The 19,758-nt window shown below is 37.7% G+C and overlaps 1 protein-coding gene across 4 annotated transcripts in view; it reads right to left on the bottom strand.

Annotated features, from left to right (window-relative positions):
- Positions 1-19,758, bottom strand: part of MNAT1 (MNAT1 component of CDK activating kinase) — a 210,938-nt gene that overhangs the window by 135,469 nt on the left and 55,711 nt on the right. For all 4 annotated transcript variants that reach the window (XR_011568942.1, XR_011568943.1, XM_070797695.1 and 1 more), the window contains exons 3-4: positions 17,064-17,137; positions 2,594-2,697 (exon numbers count right to left, since the gene is read on the bottom strand). Coding sequence is in view for 2 of the 4 variants with exons in the window: in XM_070797695.1 (XP_070653796.1) it covers positions 2,594-2,697; positions 17,064-17,137 (178 nt within the window). In the remaining 2 variants the exon portion in view is untranslated. The remainder of the gene's footprint in view (positions 1-2,593; positions 2,698-17,063; positions 17,138-19,758) is intronic.

The raw sequence follows: 19,758 nt of genomic DNA, 5'->3' as shown, positions 1-19,758 counted from the left end.
ACTAATCATCAGGGAAATGCAAATGAATACCATAATATCACCTCACATCTGTCAGAATGGTCATCAGCAAAAAGAAAACAAATAACAAATGTTGGAAAGGATGTGGAGAAAAGGGGACCCTAGGAATCTAAACTGGTGCAGGTACTATGGAAATAAGAAGGTTCCTCAAAAAATCAGAAATAGAACTACAATACAATCAAGCAATTTTGAGTTCTTATCCAAAGGAAAGCAAAACACTAATTTGAAAAGATATATGCACCTCAACATTCATTTCTGCATTATTTAAATAAGCCAAGATAACAGAAGCACCTTGAGTACCCATCAACAGAAGAATGGATAAAAAAGATGTAATATATAAAATCAAATATTACTCAGCCATTAAAAAAAAAGAATGAAATCTTGCCATTTGGATTGACCTAGATGGTACTATGCTAAAATTTAAAAAGTCAAAGAAAGACAAATACTGTATGATTTCATTTACATTTGGAATCAAAAAAACAAACAAGTAACCAAAAGTAACAAAACAGTCATAGATACAGAGAACAAACAGAAGGTTTCTGGGGGGAAAGGGGATAGGGAATGAAAGAAATAGGTGAGAAAGATTAAGTGTGAACTTCCATTTACAAAATAAGTAAGTCACAGGTACGAAATGCACAGTGTGGGGGAATATAGTCAACAAGAATACAGTATCTTTGTATCATGATGGTGACCATACAATCATAATGGTAACTTGACTTATAATGGTGATCATTTTGAAATGTATGTTGTTTTTGTTGTAGCTGCTGCTGCTGCTGTTGTTCAGTCACTAAGTCATGTCTGACTCTTTGCAACTCCATGGTCTGCAGCATGCCAGGCTTCCCTGTCCTTCATGATCTCCCACAGTTTGCTCAAACTCATGTCCATTGAGTAGATGATGACATGCAACCACCTCATCCTTTGTCACCTGCTTCTCCTTCTGCAATCAATCTTTTCCAGCATCAAGGTCTTTTCCAATGAGTCAGCTCTTTATAGCAGTTGGCCAAAGTGTTGCAGCTTCAGCTTCCACAGTAAACTCAGTAATAGTTTCTCTGTCAGAAATGAGTCATCTTATGTGCCTAACTATACAAGAGATTGAGCTTTTTCCCCTTTTTTGATACAATTCTGATGTTTTTGGAACAGTGAGACTTTAACATTCGCAAAGACATTAAAGGCAAGTTGCTACCTCAGGATAGTAAATACATCATTCATATAGTCCACATTCCTTGGGCCACTACAGAACTGGGCTCTACCCAAAGACACTGTAGTTACTGATATACATGAACTTGCACCATCTTAAAAAATGGTCCTACGTCTGTATTTATGCCAACACCAAATAGCTACATATCACTAATAAAATGCTCATCATAGAATGATCCATTAATAAATGATAATGAATTACTGACCAAAACACTTAGTTATAAGAGATTCAGGTGCTAAACGCTAACAGGAAGAATAAATGTAGTCACTGTAACATGCATTAAACAAAGTACAAGTTGATTATTATACAACATGAGGTATTACGGATGCTGGTCCTTGGCACAGTTGAAAATTCACGTATAGTTTAGTCTGCACTCCTTATCAGTGGTTCCCTCTGTGTCTGAGGTTCTGCAACCAAGGATTCAATCTCAACATGTGGTATAGTAGTATTCACTATTGAAAATAAACCAGGTGTTAAGTGGACCTACACAGTTCAAACCTGTGTTGTTCAAGGGTCAATTGTATTCAATAACTTATCATTATAAGGTTTTCGTTAATTAGAAATTCCTACTTTAAAATAATATAACCAGCCTAAAATTAGATCATTCGTTCATTTAAACTCTCAATATGATTTGGTAGCTTAAAACTATAAATGAAAAAAGCACTCACTTGAAAGAACAACCTTATTAAGTTAAACACAGTTAATGCAACAAGTCACCCGGGCATACCTATTATGCATGTATCTTCTGATGTACCCAGAGAAGGCTACTGGGGAAAGTGAGTAATTTTTATGGCATACTGATGCTCTCGGAAATGAGACACCTTTCTAAGGAAGCCAGGCTGGATATGAACAGAATAGAATGTCAATTCCTCAAGAGTTTTATTGTAGGAAAGAAGTGCCTTAATGAAACACTTGAAGACTATAACAAGTAAATCTAAGTACAAGACAAAAATACAAGCTACGTAATCCAAACATTCAAGCTATGTAATCCAAACATATCTATATCATTTTTACCAATGATTACAAATTCCTGGAATAGCACCTTAAAAACAATTACCTCTGCTTTCCCCAAAACTAGAAACCCTAGCTATACTGAAGAAATGACAGCTAAACTGTGTAAGTTAGATAATTAAATCTCTGCATGCATACAATTATTTTTCCTTTATAGAATATATTTTAACAATGCCATCAAAACTGTTTTTGCTATAGTAATATGCGCCTCATACCTATATGCATATATAAATATACTAGTATTTCTGGACTTAATTACACCTAAATTCTTTGTAAATATGACTAGGTTTAGAAAAAGCTTTTTAAAGGATCATGTGGAAGCATTAGTTTCTAATACAAAAGAAGAAGAAAATACTTGGCACCAACCAGCTTTAACTTATTTTTCTGAATGACATCTTTGTTTTCCTTTTGGTATATCTCCATTTTCTTTTTGGTATTGTCCAAATCCACATTGTTGGTCAGATTGAAAACTGCATGAGAAAAGAAACAGTGACATGAAATAACATACATCTTGCAAAGATAATTAAAACCAAATATTCATCACAATGATTTCTTAATTCATCAGGTTGTCATTCCTTACGGCTCCATTTGTGTCTTTTTACTGACCACCTACTTTATAGAAACTAGTTCTAGTTCAGCAACTATGATTTTATGAACCAAATATAAGGAAAGACTGTCAGACTATCACACAGACTACCTACAGATCTAAATAACCTCAAAAAATCTAATATGTGTGCTTGCCATAGTCACATTGGATATGAATTTTATATTGCCCATTTTAACTTTAAAAGTATAAAAAAGATTGCTTAAATTTTTTATTTAAAAAAAGTAAGTCTTAATCTACTACACTAGTCACAATCAATACTGAAAAGAATCTAAGCTCCAGAAACAGAAAAATTATCCAAAGGAACAAAAAATATTATCCAACAAAAACAGGTTTTATTCTAATCTTTAACATAGCTGGACCTAAGACTGAATCATTTCCCATATAGTCTAGATCTGGAAAAGTATGAAATATATGAGTCGAAACCTAACAGGGAAGGTAAAGGATAATCTGGCTCTAAAACTGAAGACTGAAATAGCTGAGTAAGAGAAGCCACTGAAACATGTTCAGAAAGGAAATAAACTTTCAGTAAGTTAGAACTATCTTTTTATAATTCTAATCCAAAGTGATTTTAATTATAAATGCCTAACTCCCTTCTGGATCATGGAAAAAGCAAGAGAGTTGCAGAAAAACATCTATTTCTGCTTTATTGACTATGCCAAAGCCTTTGACTGTGTAGATCACAATAAACTGTGGAAAATTCTGAAAGAGATGGGAATACCAGACCACCTGACCTGCCTCTTGAGAAATCTGTATGCAGGTCAGGAAGCAACAGGTAGAACTGGACATGGAACAACAGACTGGTTCCAAACAGAAAAAGGAGTACGTCAAGGCTGTATATTGTCACCCTGCTTATTTAACTTATATGCAGAGTACATCATGAGAAACGCTGGACTGGAAGAGACACAAGCTGGAATCAAGATTGCCGGGAGAAACATCAATAACCTCAGATATGCAGATGACACCACCCTTATGGCAGAAAGTGAAGAGGAACTCAAATGCCTCTAAGTGAAAGAGGAGAGTGAAAAAGTTGGCTTAAAGCTCAACATTCAGAAAACTAAGATCATGGCATCTGGTCCCATCACTTCATGGGAAATAGATGGGGAAACAATGGAAACAGTGGCAGACTTTATTTTTGGGGGCTCCAAAATCACTGCAGATGTTGATTGAAGCCATGAATTTAAAAGACTCTTACCCCTTGGAAGGAAAGTTATGACCAACCTAGATAGCATATTCAAAAGCAGAGACATTACTTGGTCAACAAAGGTCCGTCTAGTCAAGGCTATGGTTTTTCCAGTAGTCATGTATGGATGTGAGAGTTGGACTGTGAAGAAAGCTGAGCGCCGAAGAATTGATGCTTTTGAACTGTGGTGTTGGAGAAGACTCTTGAGAGTCCCTTGGACTGCAAGGAGATCCAACCAGTCCATTCTAAATGAGATCAGTCCTGGGTGTTCTTTGGAAGGAATGATGCTAAAGCTGAAACTCCAGTACTTTGGCCACCTCATGCGAAGAGTTGACTCATTGGAAAAGACTCTGATGCTGGGAAGGATTAGGGGCAGGAGGAGAAGGGGAAGACAGAGGATGAGATGGCTGGATTGAGATGGCTGGATGGCATCACCAACTCAATGGACGTGAGTTTGAGTGAACTCCGGGAGTTGGTGATGGACAGGGAGGCCTGGCGTGCTCCAATTCATGGGGTCGCAGAGAGTCAAACACGACTGAGTGACTGAACTGAGCTGAACTCCCTTTTAAGTTTACATACGTAAATTTAAAGGTTATTATAACTCTCTGGACAAAAAATGTTTTTAACTTATATGAATATAAACTCATATTTTAAAGTACCGCCCACTGCCATACCCCTTTCAGTGTTAATATAAGCTCATCTAAATAAGGGTCCTCATCACTGTCTCTCCTATTCTGTAATTCAATTCAGATCTCCCTTGGATTTCTCTAATCTTTATGCTTCTATTATTAGCCCTTAGATTCCTTCTCCAATTACTTACAACTGCTTCCTCTAGCTTGACCTATAAGCAGGTTTGATCTACCCTAAATAATCTGCTTTAATCCATGCTCCTACATGATGACATCAAATGCTGGCAAGGATGTGGAGCAACAGGAACACTCATACACTGCAGTGGGAATGCAAAATGGCATAGCACTTTGGAAAGCAATTTGAGAGTTTCTTACAAAATGAAACATACTCTTATCATACAATCCTGCACTCCTGCAACTGCACTCCTTGGTATTTATCCAAAGGAGTTAAAAACCATGTCCACACAAAATCCTGCTTATGAATGTTTACAGCAGCTTTATTCATCATTGCTGAAAAAACCAAGATGTCCTTCAGTAGTCTGAGTAGATAAATAAACTAGAGTATATCCAGACAATGAGATATTATTAAGCACCAAATATAAGCTATCAAAGGGTTAGCCCAGGCGGTACAGTGGTAAAGAATCTGCTTGCCAATGCAGGAGATGCCAGAGATGCAGGTTCAATCTCTGGGTCAGGAAGATCCCTGGAGGAGGAATGGCAATCCACTCCAGTGTTTTTGCCTGGAAAATCACATGGACAGAGGAACCTGGCGAGCTATAGTCCATGGGGTCACAAAGAGTCAGACACAACTGAGCACAGCACATCAAACCATAAAAAAGACAGAGAGGAAACTTAAATGTGTATTACTAAGGCAACTGATAAGGCTACACACTGTATGATTTCAATGGACACTCTAAAAAAAGCAAAACTACAGAGACAGTAAAAAGATCAGTGGTTGCCAAGGACTGAGGGGAAGAAGGGACAAATAAGCAGAACACAGAGGAGTTTCAGGGTACTAAAGCTATTCTGTACAATACTATAATGGAGGATACATGCTATTATATATATCCAAACCCAGAAAACGTACAACATCAAGAGTAAACCTTAATGTAAACTATGGACCTTGGGAGATGACAATACTAATGTAGGTTCATTGATTATAACAGATTTGTCATTCAGGTAGGTATGCAGATAGTGGGGGAGTCTGTGTGTATGTGAGGTACAAGGGGTATAAGGGAACTCTCTGCACGTTTCATTTAATTTTTCTGTGAATCTAAAACTGCTCTAAAAAATAAAGTCTATTAAAAAAAGAAACATCTGGTAAGAGCTCGAGAAATTCTTGCTGAATTATTACAAGAGAAAAAAAATAAACCAATACGGGTATGGGAGGGATAGACGAAACAGGTAAAGTGGATAAAGAAGTACAAACTTCAGTTTAAAATAAGTTATACGTCACAGGGATGTCGTGAACATAGGGAACACAGTCAGTGAAGTGAAGTTGCTCAGTCGTGTCCGACTCTTTGCGACCCCATGGACTATAGCCTACCATGCTCCTCCATCCATGGGGTTTTCCAGGCAATAGTACTGGAGTGGGTATAGTCAATAATACTGTAATTACTTTCTATAGTAATGGATGGTAAATGGTCTTATTGCAATGATCACTTCATCATACATAAAAATATGGAATCACTAAGCTATACACCTGAAACTAATATAATATTGCATATCAATCATATCTCCAAAACACTAAAATAACAAAGAAATCAAAATGCTAATATTTATAATTATCTTTATAAACACAGACTGAATTTAAATGACCTTTATAATTACAAAATTGAATTATTTAGAAAGGCAAAGTAAGCAAATGAGAAACTATAGGGAAAAAATAATCTTTGTTTCTTATGGTATGAATCTACTGACAAGTAAAGTTAATCAAATTGATATCCTATGTTGAACTTTATTAAAATGTTTAGAGCAATTAAAAAAAGTGACAGTTTAACACAAAGCTAGACAATGTGCTGAATAAAACTTCTCATTAAACAGAAATTAGGAACAGTAAAGTTAAATTATAAGTGAAACTGATCTGTTATAGATAATTTCTATTTTATGCTTATTAAAAATTTTATGAATTTTAATGAAACGCAAATAACCAATTTGTTTATTTCATTTTTTTAATTTAGAAAGCAAAGGTAATAACAATATAATAGATGCAAACCATAATCATAAGTAATACAAATCTCTTCCTTTAAAAAACAAAGAGAGCGAGAAAAACACTAAAAGTGGATTACAATTTTGAAAACATCAGATGAGGCGAGTCTCATTCATAATACAATGAAGCAGATGGGTATAAGAGCTTAGAAGAAAGAAAAGAATTTTCTATAACAATTATTTGGGCTTTTATCTATCCTGGTTACTGGCTTAGCTCAGATGTTGACCTGTCTTTAGTCAAGTATTAAAAGCCAACAAAAAACCTACTGTATTTTCTGAAAGATTTAATGTTATTTAAGTGCAATTCTGCAGTCTTTTTGACATCCAGAATTCATAATTAAAGCCCTTAGGACATTCTCACCCTTTTAAAACAAAAATACCCTAAACCAAAAGAATAATATGTTTATTATGAAACTAAGGACAAAACTTTGAGATAATCCCTGAGGCCAAAAGGAACAAGAATTTTTATGTTTAGATTGTCATAACCACAGAAAAGGGCCCATTGTCAAAGCTATAAGAAAGTCCATCTTCCTATGTGCCCCCTTCTATTGTAATTTTTTATGCCACTACTCAAAATTACAGTGCTCTAAACTTTTTATATTCATCATATTCAAAGGGTTCATAATGAATTTCTGTAACAGTGACTGATCCCTAATTTAAAAATCCTCAAACACTGACTCCTTAGCCATCCTACCAACTTTATTCTTTTCATTCTAACCTCAATAGCACCTTCCTATCTTCCTTCCTACCAAACTTCTTTAAGATCCTTCAAAATTATAGCACCAATATATAGATTTTTGTCTTCTCCAACTCTTCTATACTAATCAGCACTCCATATTCTAGACTCAGACTATTAACTAATCTCTGAGACTACGAAGTACTTTGATGGGCTCTGTAAGTTAGGAAAACCTATGTTCAGTCTGGCTACATTATATATTAGCAATGTGATCTCCAGAACAACAGTTAAACCCTCTGTGCCTCCTCTCCAAATGCAAAACAGATTAAAATACCTATCCCAAGAGTTGTGAAAACCATGCTTTTGATTAACACAGAGATAGCAAATACAGATATCACAAACATCTAACTAATCATCTTTAAAAGAACGAAATAAGACACAAAATAAACAGCTACTGAAACAAGATTTTAAAAGGAAGTCTAAAAAAAAAAACTTTTATTTATACCATAACAATCAGAACAATGACACTTAAGTAAGTGGTGTGAGTCACAACCTAACAAAACTTAAAAGGGCATAAACTGGTCTTTTCCTCATTTCCATACTCTCCACCCAACAAAACAGTAAAAAATAATGCCACTTCTCCCATTTTTATTTTCTAGATTAATACCATACAACTGCTCAAGGTAAGAATACTGCAATTCATCCTAGCCTACACTTTCTTAACTCACTTCTTATATGATGTTCAATCCAGTTGAGTTCAGTCGCTCAGTTGTGTCCGACTCTTTGCGACCCCATGAATCACAGCACGCCAGGCCTCCCTGTCCATCACCAACTCCCGGAGTTCACTCAGACTCACGTCCATCAAGTCAGTGATGCCATCCAGCCATCTCACCCTCTGTCGTCCCCTTCTCCTCCTGCCCCCAATCCCTCCCAGCATCAGAGTCAACTTTTCCAATGAGTCAACTCTTCTCATGAGGTGGCCAAAGTACTGGAGTTTCAGCTTTAGCATCATTCCTTCCAAAGAAATCCCAGGGCTGATCTCCTTCAGAATGGACTGGCTGGATCTCCTTGCAGTCCAAGGGACTCTCAAGAGTCTTCTCCAACACCACAGTTCAAAAGCATCAATTCTTCGGCGCTCAGCCTTCTTCACAGTCCAACTCTCACAATCATACATAACCACAGGAAAAACCATAGCCTTGACTAGACGGACCTTTGTTGGCAAAGTAATGTCTCTGCTTTTGAATATGCTATCTAGGTTGGTCATAACTTTCCTTCCAAGGAGTAAGCGTCTTTCAATTTCATGGCTGCAGTCACCATCTGCAGTGATTTTGGATCCCAAAAAAATAAAGTCTGACACTGTTTCCCCATCTATTTCCCATGAAGTGATGGGACCAGATGCCATGATCTTCGTTTTCTGAATGTTGAGCTTTAAGCCAACTTTTTCACTCTCCACTTTCATTTTCATCAAGAGGCTTTTGAGTTCCTCTTCTCTTTCTGACATAAGGGTGGTGTCATCTGCATATCTGAGCTTATTGATATTTCTCCCGGCAATCTTGATTCCAGCTTGTGTTTCTTCCAGCCCAGCGTTTCTCATGATGTACTCTGCATATAAGTTAAATAAGCAGGGTGACAATATACAGCCTTGACGTACTCCTTTTTCTGTTTGGAACCAGTCTGTTGTTCCATGTCCAGTTCTAACTGTTGCTTCCTGACCTGCATACAGATTTCTCAAGAGGCAGGTCAGTTGGTCTGGTATTCCCATCTCTTTCAGAATTTTCCACAGTTTATTGTGATCCACACAGTCAAAGGCTTTGGCATAGTCAATAAAGCAGAAGCAGATGTTTTTCTGGAACTCTTTTGCTTTTTCGATGATCGAACAGATGTTGGCAATTTGATCTCTGGTTCCTCTGCCTTTTCTAAAACCAGCTTGAACATCTAGAAGTTCACAGTTCACGTACTGTTGAAGCCTGACTTGGAGAATTTTGAGCATTCCTTTAACTATCTCTCTTAGTTACTACCTATTCTAGTTTGTTCTTCCCTGGTGGCTCAGACGGTAAGTTCAGTTCAGTTCAGTCGCTCAGTCATGTCCAACTCTTTGCGACCCCATGGACTGCAGCACGCCAGGCCTCCCTGTCCATCACCAACTCCCAGAGTTTACTCAAACTCATGTCCACTGTGTCGGTGAAGCCATCCAATCATCTCATTCTCTGTTGTCCCCTTCTCCTCCCGCCTTCAGTCTTTCCCAGCATCAGGGTCTTTTCCAATGAGCGTGTTCTTCACATCAGGTGGCCAAAGTACTGGAGATTCAGCTTCAGCATCAGACCTTCCTTTGAAAACTCTGGAATGATCTCCTTTATGATGGACTTGTTAGAATTCCTTGCAGTCCAAGGGACCCTCAAGTCCAAGAAGTGCAAGAGTCTTCTCCAACACCACAGTTCAAAGCCATCAATCCTTCGGCACTCAGCTTTCTTTATAGTTCATCTCTGACATCCATTGGTGATTACTGCAAAAACCACAGCTTTGACTAGACGCACCTTTGTTAGCAAAGTAATGTCTCTGCTTTTTAATATGCTGTCTAGGTCCGTCATACGTTTACTGCCAAGGAGCAAGTGTCTTTTTAATTTCATGGCTGCAGTCACCATCTGCAGTGATTTTGGATCCCCAAAAAATAAAGTCTGTCACTGTTTCCACTGTTTCCCCATCTATTTCCCATGAGGTGATGGGACCAGATGCCATGATCTTAATTTTCTGAATACTGAGCTCTAAGCCAACGTTTTCACTCTCCTCTTTCACTTTCATCAAGAGGCTCTGTAGTTCTAGGCTTTCTGCCATAAGGGTGCTATCATCTGCATATCTGAGGTTATTGATATTTCTCCTGGCAATCTTGATTCCAGCCTCTGCTTCATGCACCCCAGCATTTTTCATGATGTACTCTGCATATAAGTTAAACAAGCAGCTTGACAATATATAGCCTTGACATACTCCTTTTCCTATTTGGAACTAGTCTGTTGTTCCATCTCCAGTTCTAACTGTTGCTTCCTAACCTGCATACAGATTTCTCAAGAGGCAGGTCAGGTGGTGTGATATTCCCATCTCTTTCAGAATTTTCCACAGTTTGTTATGATCCACACAGTTAGAGGCTTTGTATTGTCAATAAAGCAAACGTAGATGATTTTCTGGAACTCTTGCTTTTTCGATGATCCAACGGATGTTGGAAATTTGATCTCTGGTTCCTCTGCCTTTTCTAAAAGCAGCTTGGACATTTGGAAGTTCATGGTTCATGTACTGTTGAAGCCTGACTTGCAGAATTTTAAGCATTACTAGCATGTGAGATGAGTGAGTTGTGCATGTGACTTTCACTTTCAGTTTTCACTTTCACCACAATATTCTGCTGCCTCTCTACTAGCCACGGAATAAAATCTTAACCCTTACAGTCTAGCTTACAAAGCCCTCATTAACCGAGGTCCAGTCTGTTAGTCACTCCCCTGGTTCTATCTCCCTATAACAGATTAACACTTGTTACATTATCCAACATGCTCAACATGTATTTCTGTGACTTTGTCTTTGCTACAAACTTTCTTCCATCCTCTTTCTACCTGGTAAACTATTCATCTTTTAAGATTGTGTGTTCTGTGGTTCAAACTTTACCTCTACTTTCTAATGCTGAATTGTTTTGCTATCTATATTCCTGAAATACTTTATAAATAAATGCCCATATACCTTCACATTAAATTATAATTTCATAATTATCTTCCTCTTTAGAATATGAACCTATTGAACACAAAGGTCACACATTCTGAGCAAGTAAATAATTCACAGAGAACAATATTTGCTGAATTGACCTGAAGTTCAGAAAATAAACTATGAATCCATGAGGCCAGGTCCCAAACTTCATCAATATTTTCAAATGCAAAAGAACTAGTTGCTCTTTGTCCAACATGATCGGGATCAGTAGTGGATTACTTTTAAAAGTCTGCCAAAGAGGTGAAACATATACACACTCCTTGAACACTTTAACTTAAAGCATATGCACTAAGTGTACAGTCACTCTCTAATGTAATAACATACAGTTAAGGTACAGTTTTTAATGGGAATTCTGCTTCCTTCTTGTATAAACCGTAAGTGTTATCTATATTGTTCAGTTCCCATTTTTTTCAAGTGGACCAAGGACTTCAGAAATAGAATCCTTCTAAAGTTCTATAATTTTTCCAGTCTTACAAACTACTTAAATTAATTACAATTAAAAAGTATAACCGGCATAAGAAGGTTTGATAACCTATGCAATCAACTTTATATATAACTGAACTGGTGAGAGAAGTACAGAAGTATACTTAAAGACATCTTCTAATGGACAGGATACATTATGCATTGATTATGCTTCAATCATCAGTCAGTTCATGTTATAGAGGGACTGGGAAATATCAGTTACGCCAATAAGTCAACTAAGCAGAATTTGGTTAAGAGAGTGTCAACATAGTGCAACTAAAGTTAGTCCTTCATGAATATACATATTAGCAGAATCACTTTCAAATTAAATGTTCTGGGCTAGTTTCCTTATCTAATAAAGAAAAAAATGACAGTATTGTAAGCCCTAATATTCAGACTTGTTCTTACCTGTCACTCCTACCTCCCACTTCTGGCCATGATTTTACCTACAGGCCCTCAGGTGGTTCACATCTCCAAATTAAATAATGTCACAGCAAAAAAAAACCAAAAATGTAGTTTCAAAATCATGGCTCAACCAAAATCTTGTTCCAGAATCAAGATTCCACCTTCCCCTCCTTCTTGGTCTATCAATTTATTTATCTTACCTGACTGCTTGGATTTGTGACCATGTATTCAACTTGCTCTGTGACACCTGTAATCTCCTCTCCCTTCATTGCCTGACTAGACTTTTGACTAGTCACATTACCTTTAGAACAAATGTAAGCTGAATGTCTTACTGCTTGTTGTCCAAATGCCTGTCCGAAACCAAATATCTAAGTATAGCCAGATTTCTACATACCTGCACACTTGCCCATTTTTGCAAATTTGTTTTCAGTTCATCTTCTCAGTCTATATCCTAACTTTTCTGCTTTACCTTAGCACTCCCCAAATTATCATCTTTTCAGCTAAAATCTATAGCCATTCAGGGTTGCTATTACATACAAAGTACAATGAATACAATTAGAATAAAAAAGCAATGGTTCCAAGGCACTAAAAGATATCAGAAAAAAGGCTAAATTGTGTTCTGTATGTGCTACTCACTATGATATAATAAATAAACAGCTATTTTAGAAAAGTTTCAACAACAGTCGAAATAAAAGGTTTTGAGTTTTTCTCAGTTAATAAAGAAATAAAAAGAATTAGAATACTCTATTCCTCAGAAATTTGAATTGTCTAAAAAATGTACAATATAAATATTTTACAGAATAATAAATTTTATTATAATTCTATTTTAAGAAATAATATGAGTATAGCTTGGCTCTCAGGTTTGAGAAAAGAATAAAAAGATAATTATTTAATTCTCTTGGGCTTGTTCTAATTTTCATAGTCTATAACTTCTGTATTATTTCCAAACCTAGATTCAGACCAGATCAGTCGCTCAGTCGTGTCCGACTCTTTGCGACCCCATGAATCGCAGCACGCCAGGCCTCCCTGTCCATCACCAACTCCGAGAGTTCACTGAGACTCATGTCCATCAACTCAGTGACACCATCCAGCCATCTCATCTTCTGTTGTCCCCTTCTCCTCCTGCCCCCAATCCCTCCCAGCATCAGAGTCTTTTCCAATGAGTCAACTCTTCGCATGAGGTGGCCAAAGTACTGGAGTTTCAGCTTTAGCATCATTCCTTCCAAAGAACACCCAGGGCTGATTTCCTTCAGAATGGACTGGTTGGATCTCCTTGTAGTGCAAGGGACTCTCACGAGTCTTCTCCAACACCACAGTTCAAAAGCGTCAATTCTTCGGCGCTCAGCCTTCTTCACAGTCCAACTCTCACATCCATACATGACCACTGGAAAAACCATAGCCTTGACTAGACGGACCTTTGTTGGCAAAGTAATGTCTCTGCTTTTTAATATGCTGTTTAGGTTGGTTATAACTTTCCTTCCAAGGAGTAAGCGTCTTTCAATTTCATGGCTGTAGTCACCATCTGCAGTGATTTTGGAGCCCAAAAAAATAAAGTCTGACACTGTTTCCCCATCTATTTCCCATGAAGTGGTGGGACTGGATGCCATGATCTTCGTTTTCTGAATGGTGAGCTTTAAGCCAACTTTTTCACTCTCCACTTTCACTTTCATCAAGAGGCGTTTGAGTTCCTCTTCACTTTCTGCCATAAGGGTGGTGTCATCTGCATATCTGAGGTTATTGATATTTCTCCCGGCAATCTTGATTCCAGCTTGTGTTTCTTCCAGTCCAGCGTTTCTCATGATGTACTCTGCATATAAATTAAATAAACAGGGTGACAATATACAGCCTTGACATACTCCTTTTCCTATTTGGAACCAGTCTGTTGTTCCATGTCCAGTTCTAACTGTTGCTTCCTGACCTGCATACAAATTTCTCTAGAGGCAGATCAGGTGTTCTGGTATTCCCATCTCTTTCAGAATTTTCCATAGTTTATTGTGATCCACACAGTCAAAGGCTTTGGCATAGTCAATAAAGCAGAAATAGATGTTTTTCTGGAACTCTCTTGCTTTTTTCATGATCCAGCAGATGTTGGCAACTTGATCTCTGGTTCCTCTGCCTTTTCTAAAACCAGCTTGAACATCAGGAAGTTCACGGTTCACCTATTGCTGAAGCCTGGCTTGGAGAATTTTGAGCATTACTTTACTAGCGTGTGTGATGAGTGCAATTGTGCAGTAGTTTGAGCATTCTTTGGCATTGCCTTTCTTTGGGATTGGAATGAAAACTGACCTTTTCCAGTCCTGTGGCCACTGCTGAGTTTTCCAAATTTGCTGGCATATTGAGTGCAGCACTTTCATAGCATCATCTTTCAGGATTTGGAATAGCTCAACTGGAATTCCATCACCTCCACTAGCTTTGTTCGTAGTAATGCTTTCTAAGGCCCACTTGACTTCACATTCCAGGATGTCTGGCTCTAGGTCAGTGATCACACCATCGTGATTATCTGGGTCGTGAAGATCTTTTTTGTACAGTTCTTCTGTGTATTCTTGCCATCTCTTCTTAATATCTTCTGCTTCTGTTAGGTCCATACCATTTCTGTCCTTTATCAAGCCCATCTTTGCATGAAATGTTCCTTGGTATCTCTGATTTTCTTGAAGAGATCCCTAGTCTTTCCCATTCTGTTGTTTTCCTCTATTTCTTTGCATTGATCGCTGAAGAAGGCTTTCTTATCTCTTCTTGCTATTCTTTGGAACTCTGCATTCAGATGTTTATATCTTTCCTTTTCTCCTTTGCTTTTCGCTTTTCTTTTCACAGCTATTTGTAAGGCCTCCCCAGACAGCCATTTTGCTTTTTTGTATTTCTTTTCTATGGGAATGGTCTTGATCCCTGTCTCCTGTACAATGTCACGAACCTCATTCCATAGTTCATCAGGCACTCTATTTATCAGATCTAGGCCCTTAAATCTATTTCTCACTTCCACTGTATAATCATAAGGGATTTGATTTAGGTCATACCTGAATGGTCTAGTGGCTTTCCCTACTTTCTTCAATTTAAGTCTGAATTTGGCAATAAGGAGTTCATGGTCTGAGCCACAGTCAGCTCCTGGTCTTGTTTTTGCTGACTGTATAGAGCTTCTCCACCTTTGGTTGCAAAGAATATAATCAATCTGATTTCAGTGTTGACCATCTGGTGATGTCCATGTGTAGAGTCTTCTCTTGTGTTGTTGGAAGAGGGTGTTTGTTATGACCAGTGCATTTTCTTGGCAAAACTCTATTAGTCTTTGCCCTGCTTCATTCCGTATTCCAAGGCCAAATTTGCCTGTTACTCCAGGTGTTTCTTGACTTCCTACTTTTGCATTCCAGTCCCCTATAATGAAAAGGACATCTTTTTTGGGTGTTAGCTCTAAAAGGTCTTGTAGGTCTTCACAGAACCGTTCAACTTGAGCTTCTTCAGCGTTACTGGTTGGGGCATAGACTTGGATTACTGTGATAGTGAATGGTTTGCCTTGGAAACGAACAGAGATCATTCTGTCATTTTTGAGATTGCATCCAAGTACTGCATTTCAGACTCTTTTGTTGACCATGATGGCCACTCCATTTATTCTGAGGGATTCCTGCCCGCAGTAGTAGATATAATGGTTATCTGAGTTAAATTCACCCATTCCAGTCCATTTCAGTTCGCTGATTCCTAGAATGTTGACATTCACTCTTGCCATCTCTTGTTTGACCACTTCCAATTTCCCTTGATTCATAGACCTGACATTCCAGGTTCCTATGCAATATTGCTCTTTACAGCATTGGACCTTGCTTCTATCACCACTCACATCCACAGCTGGGTATTGTTTTTGCTTTGGCTCCATCCCATCATTCTTTCTGGAGTTATTTCTCCACTGATTTCCAGTAGAATATTGGGGACCTACTGCCCTGGGGAGTTTCTCTTTCAGTATCCTATCATTTTACCTTTTCATACTGTTCATGGGGTTCTCAAGGCAAGAATACTGAAGTGGTTTGCCATTCCCTTCTCCAATGGCCAACATTCTGTCGAATCTCTCTACCATGACCCTCCCGTCTTGGGTTGCCCCACGGGCATGGCTTAGTTTCATTGAGCTAGACAAGGCTGTGGTCCTAGTGTGATTAGATTGACTAGTTTTCTGTGAGTATGGTTTCAGTGTGTTTGCCCTCTGATGCCCTGAATAATTATGGCAAGTTTAACTGATGTTTTAGAAATTTCAGACTTTGTACCATCTCTAAAATCTTATTTAAGAAAACAGAAACAGGAGGGACATATGTATACTTATGGCTGATGCATGTTGATGTATGGCAGAAACCAACACAATACTGTAAAACAATTATCCTTCAATTAAAAATAAATAAATTTTTAAATGAAAAAAAACAGAAACAATGCTTTCTTTTGATGAAAGCTTCGTTTAGACAAATCACAAGAGAAAGAATAAGCACCAAGATTACTCTACCTTCTGATTCTACAGTAACACTGAATAACAGAATGTCACTTCAACATTCAACTATTTCATAGTATTTTCAAATTAGTGCATGCACAGAATCATAAATGGTGAATAAACAACTTATGGCTTTAATCACCATGGATACAGATAATGGAAATTCTATTTTTTAAAACTGAGTATTGTTCTCATTTATTCTAATACATCATCAACATACAGAAAATATATACACATATATATACCTTTCTTTCCAGCTATAAAGGAGTAGTACCTCTATTCATCATATTTTTCCTAAGACAAAATGTTTATTACTTAAGTATGTCTTTTAGGTACAATGGAAAGTAATTAGGTAAACATCAACTACCACAACAAAATTTGTCAGAGACTTTTATATGAAATATTCTCTTAGGCATCTAAAAGATAAAAGCATACAGGCTAGCATACCAAAGTACAAGCATTAAATACATACCAATTTCTTCCACTTCTTCCAGGAAATCATTATATTCTCTTAGACTAGGAAAGTCTTCTTCCCTTTTATTGTATCTTTAAGAAGAAAAAAATGAACATATTACATATCACTTGCTTTTAATATCATCTAACTGGTTTGTTCTTACCTAATTCATACATGATAAATAAAAAAGAACTGCTTATGGTGTAAAACAGTTTTCTTGACACCAGGTTTGTAACTAGACCAAGAATGTTGTTTTTAAATTCTTTTGACTACAGAGAAGGAGTAGAGTGAAGAGAATGGTACAATATGTAAAATCCTAAGACAAGGGAAAAATAAAGAAATTAGAACACTGAAGAAATGGGAGATGAGCTTCAACAGGTCTATCATTGGAATATTTGGTTTTTTATATCGTTTACTTCTAATAAACAGATTCACTAATTTCCAGAAAGAGGACACCTTCCTATTTTTCATGACCGTTATAATCTAAAGAATGCTAGATACAGACAAGTTATAAACAATGTGAAACTTTTCTGGTGGCCCAAGAGTTAAGACTCTGCACTTGCAATACAGGAGGCACAGATCTGATCCCTGGCTGAGGAACTAAGATCTCACATGGCAAAAAAGAAAGAAAAAAATGTATAAATAATGTAATGTGCCTGTGAAAAATTAGAAAATCAAAGGGCTTAATGATAAAAGATAAGAATCTAAGAGAACCTACCTATGGCTGATTTACGTTGATATATGGCAGAAACCAACACAACATGATAAAGCAACTATCCTCCAGTTATAAATAAATAAATTTAAAATAAACAAAAAAACAAAAAGAATCTAAGAGAGACTATCTCTAAGAAGTAATCCAAAAAATAAAAGAGCAACTTGGATTATTGATAAAGTACCCAGAAAGATGCTGCTAAAAAACCGGTGAACAAAGTTGAAATGTAGACCACCTAGATACATATTAATTCTAACCATAACCTAAAAAGTAATAAGGTGGCTTACAGCAAAAGGAGAGATAAAATTCAAAACTATCAACAAAAAGTAAAAAATTAAATAAGAGAAAAAGAACACTAGAAATATTTATGTACCCATATACACACAGAGAGATGTATCAAAATAAATTGTTCAGTTCAGTTCAGTAACTCAGTTGTGTCCGACTCTTTGCGACCCCACGAATCGCAGCATGCCAGGCCTCCCTGTCCATCACCAACTCCCGGAGTTCACTCAAACTTATGTCCATCGAGTCAGTGATGCATCCAGCCATCTCATCCTCTGTCGTCCCCTTCTCCTCCTGCCCCCAATCCCTCCCAGCATCAGAGTCAACTTTTCCAATGAGTCAACTCTTCACGTGAGGTGGCCAAAGTACTGGAGTTTCAGCTTTAGCATCATTCCTTCCAAAGAAATCCCAGGGCTGATCTCCTTCAGGATGGACTGGTTGGATCTCCTTGCAGTCCAAGGGACTCTCAAGAGTCTTCTCCAACACCACAGTTCAAAAGCATCAATTCTTTGGCGCTCAGCCTTCTTCACAGTCCAACTCTCACATCCATACATGACCACTGGAAAAACCATAGCCTTGACTAGACAAACTTTTGTTGGCAAAGTAATGTCTCTGCTTTTCAATATGCTATCTAGGTTGGACATAACTTTCCTTCCCAGGAGTAAGCGTCTTTTCATTTCATGGCTACAGTCACCATCTGCAGTGATTTTGGCCCAAGAAAATAAAGTCTGACACTGTTTCCACTGTTTCCCCATCGATTTCCCATGAAGTGATGGGACCAGATGCCATGATCTTCATTTCCTGAATGTTGAGCTTTAAGCCAACTTTTTCAGTCTCCACCTGCACTTTCATCAAGAGGCTTTTTAGTTGCTCTTCACTTTCTGCCATAAGTGGGGTGGCATCTGCATATCTGAGGTTATTGATATTTCTCCCGGCAATCTTGATTCCAGCTTGTGTTTCTTCCAGTCCAGGGTTTCTCATGATGTACTCTGCATATAAGTTAAATAAGCAGGGTGACAATATACAGCCTTGACGTACTCCTTTTCCTATTTGGAACCAGTCTGTTGTTCCATGTCCAGTTCTACCTGTTGCTTCCTGACCTGCATACAGATTTCTCAAGAGGCAGGTCAGGTGGTCTGGTATTCCCATCTCTTTCAGAATTTTCCACAGTTTATTGTGATCCACACAGTCAAATTGTAGCTAACCCTAATTTTCTCTAATAGCTTTCAATAACAGATGTTACCTCCTCGGGTCTTATCTAACATCACTAACTCACAACAATATTTAGTCCCTAACTTCACAGCATTTTTCCCAATTTATAATCACGTATTTGTTTTGTTTGCCTATTTTAATGCTATCCAAGCTACTATACTGTAAGCATTACAACAGCAAGGTATGTAGCTATTACGTGTGTGTGTGTGCGCACGCACGCACGCTCAGTCACTCAATCATGTCCGACTCCTTGCAACTCCATGGACTGTAGCCTGCCAGGCTCCTCTGTCCCTGGGACTTTGCAGGCAAGAATACTGGAGTGAGTTTCCTGGGGATCTTCCCAACCCAGGGATGGAATCCAAGTCTCTTATGTCTCCTGTACTGGCAGGCAGATTCTTTACCGCTACACCACCTGGGAAGCCATTTCGTACTTAAGGCCTAATATGCATAACACTGTTTGTACAGAGTAGGTTCTCAATATATATTTACTAAGTACATTAAAGAATA

Source organism: Bos indicus, chromosome 10 (genome assembly GCF_029378745.1).
Source record: "Bos indicus isolate NIAB-ARS_2022 breed Sahiwal x Tharparkar chromosome 10, NIAB-ARS_B.indTharparkar_mat_pri_1.0, whole genome shotgun sequence".
NCBI classification, from domain to species: Eukaryota; Metazoa; Chordata; class Mammalia; order Artiodactyla; family Bovidae; genus Bos; species Bos indicus.
This window is presented reverse-complemented; position numbering and strand designations above follow the sequence as displayed.